This window comes from Pongo pygmaeus, chromosome 4, assembly GCF_028885625.2.
Source record: "Pongo pygmaeus isolate AG05252 chromosome 4, NHGRI_mPonPyg2-v2.0_pri, whole genome shotgun sequence".
NCBI lineage: Eukaryota > Metazoa > Chordata > Mammalia > Primates > Hominidae > Pongo > Pongo pygmaeus.
In genome coordinates, this window is record NC_072377.2 from 98,257,355 (window position 1) to 98,283,781 (window position 26,427).

The 26,427-nt window shown below is 35.9% G+C and overlaps 1 protein-coding gene across 9 annotated transcripts in view; it reads right to left on the minus strand.

Moving 5' to 3' along the window:
- Nucleotides 1-26,427, minus strand: part of KIAA0825 (KIAA0825 ortholog) — a 477,056-nt gene that overhangs the window by 232,884 nt on the left and 217,745 nt on the right. For all 9 annotated transcript variants that reach the window (XM_063664987.1, XM_054489405.2, XM_063664988.1 and 6 more), the window contains 5 exons: nt 22,687-22,911; nt 15,287-15,695; nt 10,703-10,862; nt 5,430-5,588; nt 3,549-3,643 (listed from right to left, as the gene is read on the minus strand). In XM_063664987.1, coding sequence (XP_063521057.1) covers nt 3,549-3,643; nt 5,430-5,588; nt 10,703-10,862; nt 15,287-15,695; nt 22,687-22,911 — 1,048 coding nt within the window. The remainder of the gene's footprint in view (nt 1-3,548; nt 3,644-5,429; nt 5,589-10,702; nt 10,863-15,286; nt 15,696-22,686; nt 22,912-26,427) is intronic.

The window sequence follows — 26,427 nt, forward strand, 5'->3', positions numbered from 1 at the left end:
AGCATCATGAATCGGAAGGAGATATTTTGAGAAGAGGCCAGATAGTGAGTGAAGAACACATTTTTGCCAAGGTCTCAGGCAGCTGCTTCAAGATTTGTTCTGCCTTTGGAGTCAGCACAGAACCAGCCTGTGGAACAAAGGCCAGTATTGACTCAGATACAGACATTGTTGTGGCCCCACAGATCTCCTGTTTCATGTGTCTGAGCGGTCCCTCAAGTCTTTATCTCCTGGGTCTTTATTACCTGAGTGGTTCACTTGGCTTTTTGACCTTCCTTCTTGCTCATTTTCTGTTTGTCTTCCAGACCTGTGGGCCTGTTGCCTGGTTTCTGATCTGATACTTTTTCTGATCCTCACTATTGGTTTAGGCCTGGAGTCCACATAACCTGGACGTTCTGAGTGTTCGATCTTACAGCAACTTCCTACTAATCCTTAATGGACTTTACAGTTTCCTTACCTGACTAGACACCAAAACTGCTGCTATGTTACTACTTTTTTGAATATATACAGTGGTGCCTCTGTGTCCGTGGGTTCTGCATCCATGAATTCAGTCAACCTCAGATAGAAAATATTTGGGAAAAAAAAGTTCCACTGAGTTCCAAAAAGCAAAACTTGAATTTGTTGCATGCTGAGTATTACATTGAATCCACACAAATGCAGTGATGTGTGAGAATTGTATTAGGTATTGAAAGTAATCTAGAGATGATTTAAAGTACATGGGTGGATATGCATAGGTTATATGAAAATATGACACCATTTTATATCAGGGACTTGGCATCTGTGGGATTTAGTATCTGAGGGGGTCTTGGGATCAGTCCCTAATGGATACTGAGGGATGACTGTATTGTGTTATCAGCTTTCAAAAACACTTCCAAATACTTTAGCACTCTTGACCGTGTCAACAATCTCCATGAAGTAGCTTTACAATTATTATTTTATTTTAAAGATAAGGAAATCTAATGTCCAAGTAAGTGCCTGAGAACCCAGGAATCCTGCTTTCCAGTCTCCATCTTATTTAGGGGGTGAGGGAGGTCTAGTGTACTCTAGGCATATGGGGAGACTAATTCCACAGATGACCTGCTTATTATATGAACGTTGAAGACAAGGCACAAATGAATTTAAGGTGAATAGAAAAGATTCTTTCCCCTTCTCTTCAACTTTTTTCATACTTGTATATTTCAGTTCACTTTTCTTTGTAATATTATGTCCTCAGACAACATTCACAGCCCCATACATACACGAGAACATAGTATAGACTAATACAAATATATTACCAATAAAAGGAGCAAAAAGAGAAAAAGTGACTCATTTAATTGGTGAATTTGGAAGGAAAAAACTGAGCATATTCAGCTGAACTGCTCTGAATTCTTGCCTTTGGCTACACCTAACCCCAAACACCATAGTTGGTAGATGTTGGATAGCATATATAACTTTCATTTTAAAAGCTCAGAGTTCTATGGTCTAATTTTCAAGTATGTATCTTACAGATAACCATGTTGTCAACAATTAAATGTACTATTAAAAAAATCAGCATTTTCAGATAAGTTCCAACAAGAGAGACAAGAGGGTGTCATCGAGAAACTAACAATTTCCTTACCGGTTCAATATTAAACAAAACTCATAAATAACATTCTTAAAATAAATGAGTGAGTGATAGAAAATATTGAAAACCCTCAGGTGTCTTTAATCCTTCTAAGGTGGATCAATTAGGTTCATCATAGCTCGTGTGCGGTAGCTTTGCAGTAGAATGATTTTCATACCATTCTCGAAAAATCTAAGGTTCTTATTAAGATGAGATTCTAGCTGTTTCTATGAAAAATTCATGACCCTTTTCCAAGAGAACTGTTTTGACCTGTTATTTCTGGCTAAATTTGTACGAGTTCTTTTCTCCCACCCACTCCTGCACAGATCTCAAGAAAATACACTTTAATAGCTAGTGATCCAAAGTCCTTAAACAAAAACAAAAATATGCAATTCTGCATAAAACACAAATTCACTTAGAGGTGAATACTCTAAAAAGCAAATGTAGTAAGTTTTGAAGGATGTTTGTCCCTAGAGGACCATTTAGTGGATTGGAAGCAGCAATTCGTAACTGAAAATAAATTTAGTAAAATATAACACAGTTAATCTATATAAACTCAAAACTTTCCAAATAGGAAAATAATTACTTATCTTTCCTAGTTTGTTTCCAGACAGACATTTAATATTGTATAAACATCATGTCACTATAGATTCAACAGAGGACCTGGTCTCTCCTTCACCAACCCCTCCTCTCACCTCTCCAAATATCTTTGGGACAGTATAGGTGCACCCCTGGGGACTTGTGTACGAATCGGGTACCTCTGGACTGCTGCCAGCCAGGTGATAAGCTTGCTGGGGAAAGGCTCTGGCCTTGATCAGTAAGCTTCTGGGTTGTTGAACTTTGTCTATGATGGGTGGGTGAGCTTAATTCAGGGGTGAAATATTATAAATACCACTGCGACCTCAAATCTAAGCTATAGATTTTATTGGCAATAAAGCTGCCTCTATAACTTCCTTCTGAGAAATAATGCAACCTCTCTCTTAGGACATTTTCTTATATTCATCCAGATTTCTTAAGAATGATTTGACAATTCTACTATGTTATTGTCATTATTTTCTTTCAAAAAAAGTGATACTCAATATTTTTGCAAAAAGATATGGAAATACATTCTATGTCACAAAGATCATATAGACGATAAGCCTCAAACTTAGCTATAAGCACACAGACGACTCAAACAATAAAAGGAATATCATAAAATATATCTTATTTGAAAATGTATTATACTTGATTAAAAATCCAAATTTTTAAAGTTTACACCTTATAGTTTTTACTGAAACTTTAAGTATTTTTTAAAAACCATGTTAATTGATCCAAAACAAAATGTTCATACTTTTGTGCAAAATAAATTACATGTTGTTTCCTAGGCTGAAATCATATTATCATTTCATTGGATTATACTGGGGTGTGTGTGTGTGTGTGTTTGTGTATCTTTGTGTAAAATAATATGCTACTGTGGCTATATAAAGACAGTACCGACATAACTGGCTGAAAAGTGAAAAATTCAATCATGACAGTTTTACTTACATGTTTTCCTGATTAGACTAGTTGATTTGGCTTGGCATTTTATATGCATTCATTAAGTTGTTGTAAACAAAGGTGTAGTATTATAATGACATTCAAGTCAATAACTTTTGGTCTTTACAATAGTGAACTATTAAATATACAAAGTCAAAAATATTTAAAATTCAGACTAAAATCCACTAATTTCATCTCTGAAACAAATGTTACTGCCTTTTACAAATTTTTACTATAGAGAACGGTATTTAGAGAGTACACTCCTATAATTAGCCATATTTTTAAAAGATGGGAGGCTGGAGAGGAAGAAAATAAAAGAGATTCCCCTGCTGATAAAATGTTTTCACTTTTCCCAAAAGTATGCTAGTAAAATCTGTGTATGTATATACACACACACATACACACACACAACCTTGTCCCTCAAACAGACCCCCAAGGTCCCCAATTTTATTACCTGTTTTTGAGCAGCACACTGAAGGTCATCTTATCCAGTCTCAGATAATTTGGCAGCAACTTTGCCCAATTCCAGTTCCATTTTGTGATGGCTGACTGTTGATAAATGAGAAGACACTATTGTTAGTTATTAATCAGAGTTAATATGATCAGTAAATTAAAGCTCCAGCTGTGATAGACTAACTAAGAAGGAGGGGGGTCCAGAACAAGGACTTAGACAGATAACATCAATCATGTCCACAGAAGAAGGTTTTTATTCCAATAAGACAGCAATTAATTTATAAATCCATTTGGGGATGTAATCATTATTTATAAAAATATAAATCAATTTATTGAGTCTTTATTCTTCCAAGTGTTAATAGCATTTGCCCAACAAGTTTCTCTGAGAAGGAGACTATTTGAAAAGCAAAGCAAAATAATTGGCAACTTTTTCATACATCGTATCAATTTATAGTTTGATTTTCTTTTCAACAACCAAAAGTTTGATTAAAAAACAAACTTGGAAGTGCTAAGAATCAAATTATAAGATACAGCTTAATTAGAGTGTGATATTAATGTTACCTTTTTGGTTAAGAAAATGCTTTAAAGGGAAGATTATGAGGATCTGTAAGTGTAAATTATATAAGTGATTCTTTTTTCTCATTAATAGAAATTTTGCAACAGACTATTTGTGAAAAATTACTGTGAAAAATAATCTCATAATTCAGAACTCAATAAAATGTGCCATTTATTTAAATGAAGTAAGGAAAATTTAACAGCTATAGTAATTATTTATGGTTTGGAGCAATCTAATGCACAATACAGAAAAGCAGCCAATAAACTCAAACTTAGTATATTTAAAGTATTATAAATGCTTATGCTCCTTAAACTGAAATAGTTTTGAAAACAGGAGTCCAGACTGACGTTTAAAATCCAACAAGAGCTATCCCCTGTCACCTGCTGATTAATCGAGCACTACAATCCTGTCATAGAGCAGGAGAATTCCACCCTGGGTTGTCAGCATTTGAAGGTCTTACTCCACTACAGTATTGATGAGTGTAGACTAGAGCTGTAACAGGCATGGTAAAAATATTATCTGCATGCTGAATTAGGCCATTGTTTTAATTCTTATTTTCATCAGAGTTCTAGGTCAAGCAATCCTTCTCTTCTGCCCTGTTAGTTCAAATTGTCAGTCAAGAGGTTTCTGGGAAAAGCCACCAGAAGAATGAACAAAGCAAAAGTAACTTTAGATTTCAAATACTTTGGCAGAAAGATGATCTTTTCAGTGTAACTACTGAAACATGCAGCTTAGACAATGGCATAATCTGACATTAAAAAATGTGTGGTGTTTATCACATTGACTTTATTCCAGATAGACTGGCTTTAAGATCATTAACAAATTCGTTTTAAATTTGGGAATGTGTCTATGGTTATAAAAAGCAAATTTACCCCATACCACTTAAAGTAGGAGCTCAGTGCTCTATTTATAATTAATTTTAACTATTTTCTAATTTGCCTGATACATTCATAAAGGTTGCAAGGTATTTTGTGAGTGTGTGTATTAGGGGATGGGGGTGACAAGGGAGGAAAGGAATGTTACAAAATGCCTGGTTCTTCAGCCTTCTGTAGACACAGCCTAACCGATGTTCCCTCTGCCCATGGTAAACTGACCAGCCAAAAGTTAAGTTTTACAGACCAGACATATGAAACAGTTTGACAAATAGAAAAAAGGTAAAATAACTCTTAAAAGTCAATTTGTACAGACCATGTAAATAAGAACAAGTCCTTTTGCTTCCTAGCAAAAAAAGCTTATGAGTAAATACTCAAACACAAAGCAATTTTTTCTTACTTGGGTAAAGAAACCACACATTTAAATTAAATTTACCATTTAATTTCCACATACCTGATCTAGCATGTTTTCACTAAATGCCTTATACACATGGAAAGGGTTAAAGGCAGAAGGCTGATCTTCTATACTCCTCAAGGTCGTCTTTAAAGGTCGGATGGGTAATGGCTTTTCCTCTGAACTATTCATAGAAAACAGCTGTTCTTTTAAATATTCCTTTAAAGAAAAGAAATTACAAGTTGTGACGGTGAGAAGCAGACATTCTCTGTAAAAATAAACTGATCAATATCCAAATTTATCCTTTCAGCACATTTGCTAGATTACAGTGTATTACTTGCCTCAGGGAAGAATACATTTTCAGAAGATACATAGTAGAGTACCAATCAGCATTGCAATAAACCCATCAAAAATAGGTTTACCTAATATTTAGTATAGATTAGGAAACCATTTACCAAACTCTTATATAATGAATATATGTTTGATACATCAGGACCTTTTTAACAGGCATTGTCTTGTCACTGGTTCACATATTAACATGTCTGGTTACCAAAACTTAACTCAGCTGCATGATTATTCACAGTATAAGATTGCTCATCCATTCATTAAGTGTAGTTGTTAACTACTCCTGGCTCAGCAGAGCACTGAGTACTCTGGTATTTTACTGCAAGCAGTCTCATTCAATGCAGAATTAATTATAATGCAAGCTCCTAAACTCTATTTCCATCCCATGGAGTGAAAAATATCAAGGTTCAAGGGAAGCTCAAAATATGTCATTATAAGCCCCCAACTGCCAGTGCAGGCCTGGGCAAAAAAAAGCCAATCTACAACATTATACCTCATTTTCCACCCATAAATAAGGTGAACAATCCTTATGTATTTTATGGAACACTTTCTGGAAGATGACAAATTAAAATGACTAAAAGTCCCCATCAACTAATAAATGCTTACTATTAATAAATAAGTCATCTAATAGATTTTAAAAAATATAAATGTTCTTGTGATGTTTCATGTGTCACAATGTAATTTTTTTCTTTGAAGTTAGGGTTAGGATGAAGTTCAGAATGTTAGAGCCAAAAAGGTATTCAGACATCATTTAGAAAACCTGTGCTACTCAAAGTCTGGGGCACCGGATCAGCTGAGTTAAGCCTCACCTGGGAGCTTGTTAGAAAAGCAGAATCTTGCACCCTATTGAATCGGAACCTGTCTGTTAATGAGCATTCCCAGCTGGGTGCAGTGGTTCACACCTGTAATCCCAGCACTTTGGGAGACCGAGGTGGGCAGATCACTTGAGGTTGCAAGTTCCAGACCAGCCTGGCCAACATGGTGAAACCCCATCTCTACTAAAAATACAAAAATTAGCTGAGTGTGGTGGCGGGCACCCATAATCCCAGCTACTCGGGAGGCTGAGGCAGGAGAATCACTTGAACCCGGGAAGTGGAGGTTACAGTAAGCTGAGATCGCACCACTGCACTCCAGCCTGGGCACAGAGAGGCTCCATCTCAAAAAAAAAAAAAAAAAAAGGAATTCCCAGGAGATCCATAGGCACAGGGAAACTCTAGCCCAATGCCACACTCAACGGTTGGCACTGAAAGGTCAGAGGACAATCCTGAGATCACACAGGGGTGAGAGGTACAGCTGTGGGGAGGAGCCACATTTCTGGTCTCAGTTCACTGTGCTTTTTTCTGTGCCTCTATAACTTTAGGAATGCCCACTGTGTTCATCGTGAGAGGCAAATTTTAGATTATAAAACCCTAAAAATCGAAAGAAACCACTGCTGAAGTTAACAATCATAGTCATTTTTGAATTTACTTGTTATAGAGCAGCAGTCCCCAGTCTTTTTGGCACCAGGGACCAGTTTCGTGGAAGACAATTTTTCCATGGACATGGACTGTGGGGAGGGGGAATATGATTTTAGGATGAAACTGTTCCACCTGAGATCATCAGGCATTCTCATAAGGAACACACAACATAAATCCCTCAAATGTGCAGTTCACAATAGGGTTCATGCTCCTATGAGAATCTAATGCTGCTGCTGATATGACCATAGGTGGAGCTCAGGTGGTAATGCTCACTATCCCGCCACTCACCTCCTGCTGTACAGCCCAATTTCTAACAGGCCACCGACTGGTAGAGGTCTGTGCCCCGGGGGTTGGGGACCCCTGTTGTAGAGCATATCTTTTTAGAAAGATTAACTCTTTAGTGTCTGATAGAGGGTCACACATGGACTCTTACTAAATATTGTTAATGATAAAGCCATCAGAAAATAATTGTATGCCTAGATTTAGATTATTGAACAGAAACAAAACTTTTCTCCATTATGATTTATGCAAATAAAATTTTTAAAAGGAATACTTTTTTATTGACAAAAAAGCTTTGTTTTGACTAATAACAATCTATCTTAACTGATTTCGCCTTATGTAACTACATTTTGACTGTTTCCACTATTCAAAAAAGAGAAACTGTTCTGTTGCAAATTGTGAAGAAAATGGAATTTTCTCCTTTGTTGATCTTTCTAGGTACTGCACTGACAGTCATCACTAACCCTTCTTAACCTCAGATTCTTTAACTGTGACATTGCTTTAATCAGATTTACCACTAATTGGGCCATATCTTTAGAAGATTTCCATTCTTTCTTGAACACCTTCCCTGTGCATTACATCGAAGCTTATTCCTCTATTCATCATTTCTCCATTTCTCTTCACTGAAGAGCTCTGTCAGTCTGATGACCTCAACTACCACACTCATACATAGACCAAATCTATATGCGTGTCTGCTCTCATTTGTGCCCATGTGTATGGTAGATGCACCTGACAGTGATTACTTGATCATACCCTGAGAATGACCCGGTATGGCAGATGCACTTGAATGTGTTTTCAGAGTTCTAAGCTAAGGAATCTGGGAGTGGCCAACCTGAGATCCATTCCTTATCTATGAGGAACCTCTAAGCCCCTGGCCCATCCCACAGTACTGGAGCCATACAGGGGATTGAGGCCCTTTGTTTCGGGTTAAATGAAGGTTGTCAGGTGGAGGTTGTTAGGTAAAGGGTGTTAAATGAAAATGCTGTATAAACTGCATGCCTCCTGCAAGTGGTTGTGGTTTTCCTGCCCAGCCCACTACCACTGGACTCTCTTCCCTGTATGTAAGTTCCCAGTAAAACCCCATGTCTTGTGGGCCAGCTCTGGGTCTCTTCAGCCTCTTGAACCTGGCGCCAACCCCATGGGAGTTGATAGGGGTGTGGCACAACATCATGATCAGGGCCTTAACTATAATGAGACATTTTTGCTTGGACCTCTTATCTTTATCTCAAAGACAAAGCATCTTTAACCCCATTTTCCCTGATAACTTGTCTCTATGAATGGCACACCCATTCTTCCCCTCAGCTAGGCCTGTACCCATAAATGCTTCACTGTTTACATTACATTCTTGAAAATATTTAACAGCACATCTGAAGGTGCTAAAGACTCATAACACTACTCAAGAAATGAACAAACATCACAATGCAATGTCACTTACAGCATAGCAACACCTCACAGTGGAAAAGCCGTCATAAGTACTGTACTAGTCACCTAGTCATGCTTGTGTTGTTTGGGCTTATTGCCTGTGTTTTTCTAATAGTTACAAGGCAAAGGTACCTTTCTTTGCTTCTAGCCTCACCTAACATTATGCCTCTTACCTTGCAGTGCCATGCCTCATTCAGCCCAGTAAACCACCAAATACTTAGCTCTATATCCCATCTGATAGACATTACTATAACAGTAAATATACTCAGTAGTAACAAGAGAAATCATAACACTGAGCAAAATGTGGTGGTATCCCAGTGTAATCTCATGGTATCCTGTTCAGAATCACTATCTCAGAGTTATATGAGCTCTGTGAGGGAAGTACAGCCTTTGGCTTTCCAAAGTATAACCAGATAACTGATGGCCAATAAATAGCCAATCCAATTTTGGGTGATATTGCTTATTGGTGATTATTGAGCTTTTTAATATTATGCACCTTTTAAAAATAGGACAATTCTATCAGTTTGGCAATTCAGAACAGCTTTACCATCCTCAGAGCTATTGTAACACTGCTTAACTAAGGATATGGGGGTAACCACACTGCAACATCTGTTCCTCAGTAGTCGCCACAATTACTTTGGCCAATCTGAATGGCCAGGTGCACATACCAACGAGGAGCATCCCTTTGCAATAGAGGTCTTTCAGTTTGCCAAGGTGAGGGGTTCCTGTGTTTCCCAGATAGAAACCCTAAGCAAGCTATGAGGATCACTGACAAGAGTAAATAGGTTGTGTTACTTTGTTACAATTACAAACTGAGCTCTGGTGCCTTAAGGACAGGGTCATATCTCGTAGCTAAAAATTTCTTACATCCTTCTCAGGCCATCATGGAATACATTGTTATGTCACCTGTTTATCGACTGTTTGATCTATGAAATCCAGGAAACAAGATTTACTTGAAGTAACTTTCACATAGCTAATGGTGGGCAAAACATTTATATAATCAAGTTGTAAAATGCTGTTGTCAAATTTAATTTATTCCTTGAAAATGTATGGTTATAAGGCCTATATTATTGAGATAAAACTAAAACACTATATATTCACATTATACAATTTTTACTATTCCAAAAATTACATTCATGTATTTGCAAATATAAACACAATTAGATGCCACAATCTAATTCAGACACATATGATCAAATTCAAAACCTGATTAAGTTAGATAACTTTGTTTCAAGTAAATAGCTGAGATAACGTGCTATTTACATTTTCAATAAAACAGCCAAAAACATGCAAGGTCAGAGGCAATGGGATAGAAAGGCATAACATTGGTTCAACCAGTGTCTGTGTATTAATGAATTTTCCTAGGTTAATCTGGTTGCTCCCGAATATGGTTCAATACTCTTCTTTAAGTTTTTTCATTAAATAAGACATCTCCAACCTCACCAACACAAGCATGATGTCTGCAAGAAAAGAGCTAAGTCTCTTCTGAAAATTCATCGTACAAATACCAGATTTTACCATCAGCTTAACTGTCACAAACACACAATTCCCAAACTACACCTCTAGTCTCTACAATTCAGAACTGAACTGAGTTTATGAGCCATGTTATTGTTTAAACCATATAAATAAAATCTACATTGTTTCCGTGAAGCTTTTTCTGTACAAATGCAGAACAGCCGGGGCTGAATAGATTCTATTAATAATGCAATATTGAGTTTGGTATTGACTTTAAGAAGTATTATCACCTCCTTGACTAACCCTTAGCTGCCAGCAGACGCTGCCTCAGGCCAGTACACACCTAATTGCTCGGTAAAAAGGCTGTTTCCCTACCTCATTGAGCTGCATGATGTGATAAATTTGCCTCAGGTACTCGCTGCCACCTGGTTTGTGGCAGAGATCCAGGACCATCGTGTTTATTTTCTGCTCAGTCAGTTCAAGAGCAATATCTCCTTCTCGTAAGGCCGTGCTTTTCTCTATTGTCATAAATGCACTAAATACAAAGAAAGCATATACATATCAGTAGTGAAGAATCGTAAAGATGGAGAGTAATCACGGAGATGGAGTGTGGAGAGTTGATGTAAATCTCAAATTCAAAGCATCCATAAAGACTACGCTGAAATAGGTAAGCCTTCCCAAACCACTGCCGCTCACATAAACAGCACCTTAGAATTAAGCACCTGAAAGCATTTTCAAAAATTGAATCGTTTCTTCTAAAACATGTCTTTACTGCATTTATACTCCTATCTATAAAACATTTTCCCATTACTGCAATTGTTGAAATTGCTATAATCATGAGATGAAAACAAAACATTTCTTTTTAAGAACATGTAAGAAATAATTTGTATTTTCTCTTTGTGGATAAAAAGTATCTTTGATGCCTGAAATAGCTTTGGTATTTTGTCTTTTGTAGATTCCTCTTTACACCTGTTGTAGAACACATTGAAGACTAATTGAAGTGTCGAAAGGGGGAGCCTATTATGCTAAATATAGGCTGGGTGCTTCATGGCAGTATGCTTACCACTGGGTATTTTAAATTGGCCTTTGACACTTGTTGCCTTTTAAAAATATGTGCCCCACTCCTGTTTCTTTCTGTAACAGATACTTAGCAAAAGTCACTATCTTGATTATTCTTCCAGAAAAAGAGTCTACTATCACCACACCAGGAATGTGCAAGATAGATATAGTTCTAAAACATTTCTTTTAGAAGGATCTATATACATATTGCTGATTTTGAGCATTATTTACATGGTAATAGTGGATGACAAAAAGAATTTAAACATTTCAAACTATACCAGTGCAAAAAATTATGATATTCAATGTATACATATATTCCACACTAATTTTCTTGTTATAATTGTTATTGGGATCATGCTACAATTTGCAATGTAAGTATTCTTAAAACTCATGGTTTTCCACTGTTCCCAAGACTAAATAAAATTTACTGTGGTGTAATCAGCTGTATACTGCAGTTCATTACTGAGATTTTGCCATGATTATAAAATTAGTTCTGCTAAGAGTCAATGCCGCTGACCTGAAGACTGAACCAAATGACACCCAGCTGCTGGACATTAACTTTGATATTGCTTCCACATGTATCTTCAAAACATCCTTCTCAGAAAAGGGAGGAACTTTAAGATCATATAGCCTTGCTAAAAAATAAAGAAAATCCTACTTTGACTTAGAGATATTCATTAGCTAAAGTAAATTGCTTGTTTTTTTTAAAGACCTTTTTACAATAAAATAAGTTTGCAGGTATCTTTTTGAAGCTGCATACAGGTTGCAAAAAAAAATTCTTGTCAGGTTTTGTAGAGGCTGACATTGAAAAAGTTGAGGCCCTCTGACAAAGGAGTATCTCAGTGTCAGCTCCTGAATTGTATCCTTTCCTGTCCATCACTGTGCAGGTGAAGCAAATGATTGGATTCAGTCAATGCTATGATTAATGAGTTCCTCTCCGGATTTGGGACTGCCTATCAATCATGTCATTAGGGAGAATGTGCCCTGAAAGAGGCAGACCTTAGCCAAGGAATAACTGCATTAATCTTAATCTGTATATGCACCCAGCCAGCCAAGTCAGGGTCACCATGATGAAAAACAATAATCTTCAACTCGACAAATTACTTTGCAAAGACAGACATTTCTTTACTTTTTGTGCTGTGTGTTCTCCAGAATCTAAGTTGACTGTTTACAGCTTGAGTGTTACTACAAAGTGAAGGTTATTTTAATGAATAGTAATGCTTTCAGGCAGTATGCAAGACAGGCAACACTTACAGCTGCCACCTTTTCCACTGCAGTTATTTTCACCATTTCCATAAAATCAGTTAAATCTGGATGCAAGTGAAAGGAATCTAGCTAAATGGTATCATGTAGTTTCAGATAATCTTCATAAGTAATTAAGATTTAATTGATCTTAACAGAAGAACCATTTTAGTTTAAATGCTTACATACTCATATTTTTTTTGAAATTATGGTAGAACCAAGGCAACCCTCTACCTAATACAGACATCATGTTTTGAAATACATTTTTCCTCACAGTGTATATCTATGAGTAAAATGACCACTGATTAGTGAGAAATACTTAGAGTGGAAGTGCACTTGTATAACAGATAATCAATTTGAAATCCAAGTATAACAGATAATCAATTTGAAATCAAAGTCAAGAAGAAACACTCTTTTTTTTTTTTTTTGAGACAGAGTTTCACTCTTGTTGCCCAGGCTGGAGTGCAATGGTGCAATCTCGGCTCACTGCAACCTCCGCCTCCCGGGTTCAAGCGACTCTCCTGTCTCAGCCTCCCTCAGCTGGGATTACAGGTGCCTACCACCACACCCAGCTAATTTTTTTTTGTATTTTTTGTAGAGAGGGGGTTTCATAATATTGGTCAGGCTGATCTCGAACTCCTGACCTCAGGTGATCCGCCTGCCTTAGCCTCCCAAAATGTGGGGATTACAGGTGTGAGCCACCGTGCCCAGCCAAGAAACATTCTTATAGTGCCCAAACTCTGTAAGAGATTGTTATCTAAAGTGAGTTAAGTCAAATTTAACTTTTTCAAATAAACGCCATAAATAACTTTTAAAAAGTATGCCAAAAATAACTTTAAAACTGCACTTTGTATATTGATATCATTTCAGAAATTGAGAAAGATGTAGCATTGTGCTAATTATATAATTACTCAGAAACTTTGAGGGCTGTACTGCATTTTTTAAGTCAGCAATTCTTCATTTTTCATGCATGTTGTATGAGAGGTAAATACTCTTTTGGCTCATTGTTCATCAGCCAAATATTAGCTAGACAACTCCCCCTATAGGAGATACCAGATGTGTTGGGGCTGTTTATAAAACTTAAATTGAAATCAGCTTTTAAGGAAAAAATTTAGCTTATAGATTCTTGTATGTACCCCTAGGTATATTACCTAGACATTGCTTTAAATGAATCTTATTTGATATAGGGGCTACTAAATGAGCAGTATCATAAATTTAACTTTGTCACTGTAATCAGATATACTATTTTTACTCTTGTTTTTCCGCTCCCCTTTATAACCACTGCCATGGATAATGACATCAGGCCTTAATTTTTTAGTCATTGGATTAAAGCCTGTGAATTAGTATTGAATGCAAATAGAAAGATTAAGATGGTCACTGCCAATGTTACTAAGCATTTGCCTGAATGCTATTGTTATTCCTACCCATGGGACACTCCAGGAGTACATTTCTAGAGGTCAGTATGATGAGACCAGGAAAATCATGATTACCTACTTTTCCCCATTTGGATTAATATAAAGTCTTATAGATTAACATAGACAAGTAAACATTATTAGTTACCTTAATACTAACCAGTGAATGCAAATATTTTAATAGAGTTTATACATAATAAATGCCTATCAGTTCCAAGCTTGATGCTAAGAACTCCATGAATGTTATTTAATTTTTCAAAACAATTCTGTCAGTGTGGTATCATCATTGAAACTGAGGCTTTGAGAGATTCAATAACTTGCACAAGACCCATTTACAAGGGATTTGTACTTGCCCATCTGACTCCAAAGCCTGATCTCTTTATCACTACCATGTACTAGTAAGAGTAACCATATTTCAAGTGACTTTTAGTCATTTTGGGCAGAAAGTTATACTAGTATCTGCTAGCAACATGAATATATTTTTAAAGAATGAGGGACAGCATGTGTCGGTGTTTTTAAAATGGTCTGACAGTGATCTGTAGACCATGTAAGCTAGAATTCCTTTATCAATACCATGCAATTCTATACCTGAAGACTAATTTAAAGACAGGAGGACTCTATGTACATATTTCAATTCATCAGGGACCCTTAAAAATCCTTGCAGTACCACAAATCACTTAGCTCTTAGTGACAAACCCATGAGAAGGCTGACATTTTCATGCAGAAACAGCTGGGTGTGTTTATAGCTGGAGTGTGATATGCCCTAGTTGCCCTCTGGGATTCTTACATTACCAGATGAAAAATGTGTACCTTTTTGACAATCAGGTACACAGAAAGCAATAAAAAGCCTTTTATATCCATTAATTCCTTCTTAATTTAATCTCCATGCCCAATCCATTTACAAAATGCTCCAGGCTATCCACTAGATACCTGTTTGCACACTGAAAAGGGGTGAAACTAAATTCTCCTGGGTTTAACTACCACCCTTTTAATCAGAAACCTTAAGATGGTGACTAAACAAGTATAATGTTCCAGTGTGTCAATGGGGTTCACATTTTAAGAAGACAAGAAATGTGCAACAATCCAATTTTTAATGGGATACTTATCTTTTTTATATTCATCAAAGCTGCCATGAATTTAGCAAAATACTACTGCTGCCCATCTGACAATATATTGTCGTTTATTAGTGATTTTGTTATTGTGAAAGCATTTGATGAAATCCAATAAGAGAAAAACATCACTTTACCATTCAGTGCTCAGTTTCCTTGCTTTCAACAATTGACGTTCAATCCAGTTGGGTTTCTGCTGCTCAATGCTCTGTATGACCTTTTGGATCATTTGATTAGGGATACTTGTCTGGTCTCCCATGATGCTTTCCAAACACATACAAATTAAACCCAGTTTTTCTTTACTCCATCTGTCAAGGGAGGCACCTGTTAAAAGTTCCGCAGTGTTTCCGTCCTCAAATATCCGACATATAATTACAATCAAGTTCCAGACAAGCAGGCCAGCTTTCTTCAATTCAACAAAGTTTTTTGACATTTTTCTCTCAGACAGAAAAAAGAAGTATTTAATTGGGGGAGGCAAACATGCAATCACCGTAGGTAACTTGCTGATTACAATAGATACTGCCTGAGCAGCAAGCCTTGTGAAGCCTGGGGAAGAAAAGAAAAGGTATGATTAATATTAGCATTTGCGTTCAATCATTGCATGGTTTTGTGTTGTATAAGGATGTCTAATTTTTGCGGAGAAAATTGGCAAGAAGATCAAGTGCTTGACATATTCCAACGGAACTCTAACCAGGGTCTCTCGCAGTACTACCTAAAATTCCCCCAAATCACAAATCTGGTTTTTTTTTTTCTCTCAGAAATGAAGATTAGAAAATTTAGACTCATAATTTATATTCTTTCAAAACTGCAGCTTTCCAGGACCCAGGTGGCCTCCTAATTAGCAAATGCAAAGGTCCCCAGCTGGGCAGCTTTGTAGGCTTTGATACTTCTGACTCTCCCTTAAGCCCTTCTCCTCCTCCCTTGGAATCCATGACAGAATCACTTCAGCTCTCCTCAGGACTGGTTTCTCTCCTTTCAGTTCTCAACCCAAATGTGACCTCCTCAGAGAGCCTTGCCTCACCATCTTATCTTATCTCATCTCTTCATCTCATCTCAGTCCATTTACACCCTTCCATCACAACCCCAAGACCCTCTCTTTTGGGGATCCCCATTTTGTTGCCTTTATTATAGCACTCCCCATCATCTAATAATTATGTCCTTTTCCTGCACACTGTCTGTCACCCTCTTCTAAACTATAAGCTCTGAGAAGGCATTCCCGTATTCCTAGCACTTAGTACCTCTTATATAATAGTTGTCAACAAATATTGGTTGAGTGAATGAGTCAGTAAATTGGTTCCTGCTTACCTCTATCTCTCCTCTTTGCTTCTTTGTGTCCTATGCTATTTCCACTTTCTACTAACACCTCTTAGATGTAGGTTTTTGCTAAGCAGTCCTTAGCCTTTTGGCTGGTGATTCCACATGTTCTTCCTTGTTGGTGCTATTTCACATTTATGATCTTATTTAATGCAACAGCCTTAGGAGATTATTCAAATATGTGTTGGACCTAGTTTTTACAAACTTTTTCTAAAGACTATTCCAATTAATTTTTAAATGATTCTTAAGTTGTCATGGATTGCAGAGGAGTCACTAGATTAGACATATTTTCCAAGAAAAATGTATTAATTCTTCTTCTCTGTATCAGGGTTTCTCAACTTCAGCACTACTGCCATTTTGAGTTGGATGATCCTTTGTTGTTGAGGAGCTCTTCTATGTTCTGTAGGGTGTTTAGCCGCATCTCTGGCCTCCACCCACTAGATGTCAGTAGCATTCCCCTCAGTGGTGACAACCAAAAATGTCTTCAAGCATTGCCAAATGTCCCCTGGGAACAAAACTGTGTCTGGTTGAGAACCACTCTTCTATATGATTCCAGAATCTTAAGTCTTGGCCTTTCTCCAGAGCTGTAGTCCTATAACTCCAGCTTTCTGTTAAGCATTCCACTTCTGTGTCCTTATCACTGTCAACTCAATATAACTAAAACCATTGTCTTCCAAACTAGCTTGGCCCTTCTCTCTCCCTCCCACCCTTTCTTCCTTTCTTCCTTCATTCCTTCCTTCCTCTCTCCCTCCCTCCCCTCCTTCCTTCCCTCCTCCCTCCCATTCTTCCTTCCTGTTAAATGTTCCTTCATACCTAATCAGTGATCAGCATTGATATATAGTTCTACCCCTTTATCTCTGACATCCAGTTTCTCATTGCTGGGGCCAACTGAAGGTTGCTGACCTACTTCAAGCCCTTCTTCACAAATGGTACCTTGACTATGGAAGTATTCTTCTAAATCATCTCCCTTCTCCAGGCTAGGTCCAGCCCTTCTCCTGTACTGTAAAACTGAATTCAGCCCTATGAACTTTATTATCCAATTTCTATGCTGTGATAATTTTAGCTACTTACTGCTGTTATAAGATCAGTCTCTTCAGCCTTGCTGTCAAAACACTCCACAGTCTAGCCTCAGCCTGTTTCTATGATCCTTCTCTTTAAGACCTTTAACATGCTTTATCCTCTTTGCTTTTAGACTTCTGAGTATATCATTACTCTCAATGGAATGCCCTCTGTCTTCATGGTTCACAAATAATCTTCAACTCTTAGTTCAAAATCCTCTCCTCTCTTGTGAATTTATTTGAATATATTATATATATGACCATTTTGGTAATTAGGTCCATAATTGGCTATGTTGTGTTATTTTTGTATTATCATCTATTATTATTTATATTATGTTATTTATATATTCATGAGTTGTCTTTACAGCTAGCCTATAAACTCCAGAGCACGGGAAACAAAGCTCTTAGCTCCTTGATTATCCCACAAAGCCAGACGGTGTTTTAATCCACTATGTATATAATGGAATTTGAACATTAAAACTGAATGAGAAGCCAAAAGAAATTAGCTTTGAGTTCTTTGGTAAAACATTCTTTACTGTTTTTGCTGAACAAAAATATCAGAACAATGTGAACATTTTCTGAAGATATATATAACATTTAAAAAGTCACTCCTCTGTTCCAAAAAAGTACAAAGCTCTTGGAAAATATGTTTAATCTAGTGACTCCTCTGCAATCCATGACAACTTAAGAATCATTTTAAAAATTAATTGGAGCAGTCTTTATAAGTTTGTAAAAACTAGGTCCAACACATATTTGAATAATCTCCTAAGGCTGTTGCATTAAATAAGATCATAAATATGAAAGCACCTAGCTCAGCACCTGATAAAAATAGTTGCTCAATAAATGTTTTCTTTTTATTCAAATTAATGTGTTTAGGTGAGGCTTAAAATATAGACAAAGCAAATCTTCCTTAGTGTTCTTAAATTATTTGAAATGTCTCATTGTTCTTTTTGTGTTTGTATCTCATAGTACCTATTCTGCTTTCAGGTCTTTGACTTGAAAGATTGTATCTTATATTCCCTCTGTCTTAAAGAGGGTTTGACTACAGATACTGAGCAAATATTTGACAAGCTAAGTAGATATTAGGTAAAGATTACCAATTTTCTTCTTCACACCTACACTCTACTGATTCTTTATAAACTCTGAGGACTATGGGCACTCAAATCCCCAGCTATTTCATTAACGCTTAAGGCAAATTTCAATCAGAACCTTTAGGCTGATGACAAATTAATAAATCCATTCTACCAATCTCAAGGGCTCTGAGTCTATGATGATGTCAACAACATACCAGGGAAGGATCTTTTAAGACTGCTACACACTCATCTTTCTGTCTTTATTTAGATAAGTTTAATTCTGTCTAAGCTGTATATATGTAATATATTGTGTCATCCAATTTTAGAGCTGATAAAGTATGAAGAAAATCTATGTCTTAGGATGAAGGCAATATACGTATATTGGTGTATTTGTCATTTCTTCTTTTCTGTAATGTACTACTGTAATCATATATTTGTGGTTGATAGAACATGCAAAAAGGAAATTTACAATAAAGGAGGTAAAGAAAATGTCAAAATTAATTTTTAAAATTTTATTTATTAATGGTAAAAAAGATCAGTAACAATTTATTGAATGAGGATAATGCAATTTTTTATTATTTTTTAAATCTGAGCTTAACACTTCACAATACAAAGGTCAAGTTCTAAGTTCAGTTTGTTTCAAGATCAGGTTTTCATGGCTGTCATAGGTGAAAAAGCCACTACACAAACACATATAGATCAACATGAAACCAGTATATCCTTAGCTGTGCCCACAAAATCATGGCATTTATTTTTCAGTGTTAACTACCAAATAGGTGAAGGCTGTTGTTGAAATTTGACTAATATCCATCATCTGTGATGTAAATATGTTGTTCTTGCAAATGAATGGAAAAATATTTTATTTTTATATTTTTAAGAAAAGCATTCAAGAGTCACTGAAACTCTCCAATATTTTACATCATGTTAGAAAATCCCATTTCTAAATTCTTAAGTGAGAAGATATGATACTTTTGTAGGTAACACTGGTTCTTATGAAACAAATAGGCCTGGTTTTTATACACTATACTAATGACTTCTTATAGCACTTCGTGCATTTCTGTCATCAATTTCTTTCTCAGCATACTGTTTCTGCATGTGACCAATGGCATGGACACATTTTCCTAAATGCTGCTTGCTATTTCTGTTTCCTCTCTCTAGAATTCATTGATTCCATTAAGACAATTACTCCAAAAGTTTTTCCATAAAGGATTATTTTCATTAAAAAAGTAATTTACTGTTGAGAAAATATCTTCTCAGGTATATCTTTCATTTAATTTTGTCAAAGAAACAAAACAACACAACTAGTTCTTTGTGTATTTGTTCTTTGAAACATAATGAAACAAATATCTAAAAGCAGAGCTATGTCAGAGCCATCCTAACTTCCATCCAACTCTCCAGTAAATACACTGTAATCTTTATTGTAATATTTATTTCTTTAAATCTTTAGTGTTTTTTAATGTCACAGTATTTGCTGATAAAGAAATAAAGAAATGCATTTTAGTTTGTCACCTTAGTGTTTTCCATGTTCTGTCATTTTTACTGTGTCAAGAAGGACAAAAATTCCCTAAGGTAATGACTATTTGTCTTTTAGTAAGTTAGATTTTTTAAAAGACCGTTAAACATTTACAATTGGTTAGATAAATTTTGTAAGAACCATGATTATATATCACTAAATTAAAACATTGTTGAAAAAAATTACAGAAGTTTATCTTTAGGTTTTGGATACTTAGTGTAGAAATCTTTTGTTTATCAAGATGACTCCAAACTAGCTAATATCTCAAGGCTCAATACTGGCTTAGGAGGGATTCACATCTAACAAAATACATGGGAAGCCACATTTCAAATACTTTCCCCACAATTCTTTTTTTTTTTTTTTTTGCCAAAGGTGATCAAATCATCATTGTTTTATAATATGGCTGTGAAGAGCTCATATTAAGAACAGAAACAAGTGGGAGCTTTTTCACTTTGTCACTGTTTGCTCTTGATTGCATTCCCAGCACTAGTTTTAAACTGTGGTTGACTTATTGGCTTATAGGATTATGTTAAAGTCACTTGTATGTATTATGAGGATTAATTTTGTTACAACCAGAGTCTGTAATACAAAAGACAACTCTAATTCATTACCGTGTGCTGAAAGCTAAAGAAGGAATAAGGTCACCCTGCCCATGGCCTCTCCCCAAGAGCATGGCACCCCTGCTCTTCCCTCAAGCTTCCTCACATACTGTCCTCAACACACACTGGCTCACTCACAGACCAAGAAAGGTCTCCAGTGACAATCCCATGTGAGATTTTAGTGAAGTTTAATTTCTTTCTCTCTTCTCATACACCAAAAAATTGTACATCTCTTATTTGTACCCATTTTGAAACAGTTATACTAGTCTCCTGGCACCAAGAGGAGATACTGTACTTAGGTTTATCTCTGATCTGAAACACAGTGCCTGGTATATAGTAGTCTCTCACTTAGTAAATTTCTACTGAATGAATAATGAAATTAATAAATGACTTAATGTCCAGCATGTACACATTCTGTATCTTATATTCTGTAGTGAAAATAAAATTTAAGAAGTGCCAATCTAAAAGTCCCTGTAGCATTTCAGAGGGCAGTAAAGAAGAACAATGGCATTCGCCTATTGTCATATCCTCTTAGAAGGCAAAAAATGGTTTATAAAGTCACTTTCTTCCATCACTTTCTTTTATATATTCATGGGATCTGACATTCCTTCATGGTTGTCTTTATGTTGTACTTTTACTCGGAATGAGCATTTTATGAAAAATGTTATTTAGTAAGGAAAACTTTAACAACTGGTATCTATAAGTAGACATTTTTTGAAATAAGAGGCTCTTTGCAATGGTATGGAGGGATTCCAAAGTGCTTAGAAAAAGAAAAATTGTTCATGAATAGAATGACTTGAAAGCCACAAGCAAAATAGTGCTACTCATATGGCATGATATGTTAACTGTAAATCATGCCTACTGAATTGCTCAAAACGTATCAAATATCCAAAAGCTAGAACAAAGGAGAGATGGCAACAACTCTTAGAAAAGAAAGAACTTAAGTAATGAAAAGGTGACATTTTCCAATTTCAATTAAATGGCTTTACTAGATTCAAAGGGAGTTTAATAGGGCTTGGACAGAATTAAAGCATTACTATGAAAGGTCACAGATAGATAATTGATTTGAGTTTGTAATATAAGGTCACATTATTTAGGATCTCCATGGAGAAGAATGAAAGAAAGGCTAGTCCCTTCAATTGACTTTAGTGAGTTCGGCTGGAGTATTTTATTGTTGAAAGTTTCCTTAGAGTTAGTGAAAATATTCCTCTTTAAGGATGAATATGAAAGAAAAAAGTTTTATTTTATATAATCAAAAGAAGATTCACGAATACAGGTACATAATATACATACAAAGGAATCTTGTGAAATTCTGGAAAAGCGGAAAGATCTAGATAGGGAGAAACTATTTAAGAAGAGAGGACTTGACTAATAAACGAATAATGTAGGTAACTGATGCTTCTTAAGTACACTTGGTGGATGCGCTGTTCTGAATAGGAACAATGCACTCAATTTAGAACCAGAATCACTGGAGGAAAAAATACCCTGTCAGAAAAATACATGTACCTACCAAACTGGGTGCTATTTTTGACCTAAAAGCTACATATGTAGGTATTTTAACAAGAGAAAAGAAGGTAATAATTAGTGTTTGCAGAGAAAAAACTTAAAGGAAAAAATAATTAAATGGAATATCAGAGCAATCTTCTCTAGAGTATGGATTTTAAGTTACTCAACAAATTTTAAGAAAATTAGTCAAAATCATGTCACCAATCTGTACTATTAGCCTGAACACAAAATATCACAGAAAATCCTGAACTGGCAATTAAATAAAAAAGATGACTATTTGAATAATTTTCCATTCTAGTTTCCTTGATCATGTGGTTCATAGTAAAAATAAAAATAAGGGTCCCAAATCTACTGAATGGAAGGAAGATTAATATAGCTCATCATTCTTATAACTTTTAGAATTTTACTTGATTGCATATCCTAGAAAATTGCTTCTTCAGGTGTATTTTCTTAAAGAGAAACAAGTGTACTTACTTTTGCATGATTCTTTCCTGTTAGTTTCTTTTGGACTATAATTCCATTCTTTTGGCATGCTCTCAAGCAAACAATCAGGAACAATGTGCTTGTTTAGGTTTGTCTCACAGTTTCTCCTAGAACTCATCACAGATACTATCTGCTGTACAATGTCCTTGACCGCATCGGTCAGTGCCAGTCTCAAGCATCGGATGACCTCCAGCTCGTACTCCACGCACGTTGAGACTTTAAAATCAGATGGCATATTATGGTTAGCAGAACCTAGCAAATCAGTTGTGCCTTGCTCAACTAGAATTCAGTTTTGTAATAATCTAGTTTAAAGCTATAGGAAAGGAGAGCTGCTTTTAACCAAGAAATCATATGATTGATAACCACCCCATAAAACATTTTTTTAAAAAGATTCTTCTTTGTAATGAAAGGAATGGCAATTAAGATAACAGTACATAATATTTACTGGTAGTTTTGGACTCTTCTGGTGAGAACATAAATTGTATGACCTTCTTAGATGACAACTTGGCAATAATGTCAAAGCTTCAACATTTTACTTACCAGTTGACTCACATATTCCTTTCTGTAGGGCTTTTCCTAAGAAATTAATTATAAATATGCAAAGGATATAAGAAAAAATTAAAATCAATCAAAATGTCCAATAATAGGTGATTTGTTTAATTAGCTCTGGTATTTCTGTCTATATAATAAAGCCATATATTGTGTAGTAAAAATAAAAGTAGGTTAGAAAAGAGTATGATATCCTATTTTTATTAAAAATATGTATCTCCACACATATATAAAATAATTAAAAGATGTACTCTATAATGTTAATGGTGATTATCAATGACAGATGGAATTTCAGTTATATTTTTTCCTTCCTTTTTTCTTCTTTCCTTCTTTCCTTTCTTCCTTCTTTCTTTACAAATGGTCAATCAATTCAGTGTTAGAATCTTACCAAGAGTTTCCTTATCAGCAAAATGTTAGAGCCGGTCCCTAGATTGCCAAGACACATAGCATAGGAAGAATAGAGTAATAGCCCTAAAACCCAGCTGCTAAAAACCCAAAATATTAATTCTTCATTATCAGCATAAATGAGAGAAGCAAGGGAAAGGATTATTTCAAATGATAATAATTTTTATTAATGATTTTTATTATTGTAGTTTATTTCCATTTTTCATATTAAATTAACAAATGAAAACAAAACTTAGAATCATATAACTTAAAGAATACCTGCATCATTATCTAATTAATTTTCAAGTGTTTCAGATCACCATTAAAAATATACACACTTTAGGAGGGGCTTTGGTGTCCTCATTTATAAAATGGTGAGGGGAGAGGGCGACAAGGGCTGGACAAGATGATATTTATGGTCTTTGTTAGTTTTCACCTTCCACGACTCTATTTAAGACTCCTAAGAAGAAAATAACAAATACTTCACAGCTGAGCACACACAAAGTTGAAAAGAACTGTGACTCTACTTCCTTTTACAACACAGTAATCAGGAGGCCTTAGAAAGGGGCTGAATGAGGGTTCTAAATTGAGAATGTGCTTTAGGCTATGAGCAGCAATCCTAAGAATGATTTAAACCAGTTTTTGTATGTTCACTAAGCTACTAATTGCTTACCAATTTTTATCAGTATAATCTTTTATATTTTGGTAATAACAGATGTGGCGAGATTTCCAAAAAGAAACTTCATTACTTTTATGTTAAAATTTCTATAATTTAGAAGAATCAGAACAAAGGTAATTTAGTGGGAGATTTTCAGGCTACTGTTAAGAAAGATGTTATATGCAATAAAGAATAACCTAGTGTGGCTTTATAAAAGCAATGGAAATTACATCTGAATGTGTTTCTAAGTAAAAAGGTTTGGTTTAAATAATTATTCTATTAATATATTTACCAACCAGAAGTCATTGGAAATAAGGTCTCCAGATAAATTATAAGTAAATGGGGAGTCAAAAGTAACAAAACATCTTTGAAAATCTTCTGCAAATACATTAGCATACTTTCCTGCTTTAGAAAATTAGTTTCTTTGATGCTTCATAACTTTAGGTGTTAGAAATGTAAAAATTTAATCTAGACAAGCTCTGGTCTAATTTTCTCACTTTTTGAAGATAAGGACACTGATAAACCAAATAGGAAGTGATAGAACAGAGAGTAAGTAGTACGGTAACGATGTATTCTCTAGTTAGCCAGTTCAAGCAGTAGTATACACAGGACTAGACGGGATGGCTTGGAGCAATCCACAGTCTCTAAGTACATGCCATACCCAGCCACTCCTAATAAATGTAGCATCTAAGTTAGCACCCAAGCTTCTGACTCTCCCTTTTCTACTTTTACTGCTGTTATTTATTTATTTTTTTTATTTTTATTTTTTTTTTGAGATGGAGTCTAGCTCTGTCACCAGGCTGGAGTTCAGTGGCATGATCCTGGCTCACTGCAACCTCTGTGTCCCAGGTTCAAGCGATTCTCCTGCCTCAGCCTCCTGAGTAGCTGGGATTACAGGCATGCGCCACCACGCCTGGCTAATTTTTGTATTTTTAGTAGAGATGGGGTTTCACCTTGTTGGCAAGGATGGTCTCAATCTCCTGACCTTGTGATCCACCCACCTGGGCCTCCTAAAGTGCTGGGATTACAGGCATGAGCCACTGAGCCCGGCCTACCGCTGTATTTAAACAGTCCTCTATAAAAGTGCTGGGGCACTTTAACCTGCCCTATTCTTATCTGAGGCCAATCCTCCATCTTCTGTAATTGCTCTGCAATGCACTAGAATTAGAGAAAATTTTACATATATCTAGAATTGTCCATAGTCTATGTAGTAATATATGAATTCTCCAGTATCTCTGGCTTTAGATCCAAATTTCTTAAAATTTTAGAATTAGAAAGCCATTAACTTTAATGAAGGCATTGGCCTCCTTCAGGCATTCTTTAAAAATAGACAAGTGTGGAGAAGCACTTCCAGAATGATGCTGTGAAGACCTGGGAAAATCTGCACCTCCATTAAAGCTATCAGAACACTGGCAAAAATTGTGAAAATCAACTTTTGAGAACTCTGGAAATTAACCACAGGCTTGCAACAATCCAAGGAGAATTTATTCAAGAATATCAGCTGAATCTTGGTAAAAACAGTGAGCTTTGTAGCACTTTAACCTGCTCTATTCCCAGCTCCCATTCCTCAGCAAGTTCTACTATGGCCTTGAAAACGAGCAGCCTTGAAGCCATGGTAGTTATAAAAGCCTAGCAGCCACTGGAAGAGGTAGAATGTCTTTTGACCTATCCACAATGTCCCAGTCTCCCAGATTGTCATGATTTTCCTTGTCTGGAATCTCCCTGGAAGAGCACTGTTCACAATGCATATCCATATTCAAACTAACTCAGTGACTGAAAATGTCCTATCCCCAGGATGTTTTGTCAAAACAGTCAGCAGCAATGGTTTAACTCTGTGGCTGCCTAAGGTAGAGATACTGGTTACGGCAAACAAGAAGCTAATAGAAAAAAAAAAAAGAAAGAAAGAAAAGAAAAGAAAAACTGAGAAATGAAATGTACACGTACACAGCAGGGAGTAATTTTGAATATCTCTGCCATACTCCTGGGGATCAAGAAGGACACAGACATGTACAGGACTGTGCACATACCCAAGAAAGCCCTGAGAAAGCACTAATCTCTCACCTCTGACTAATCTGGAGGCTCTGTGTAAGCAGGATATAAAGGCGAAGGAAGAGTTGCAAACTATGTGTGTGTTGGGACAC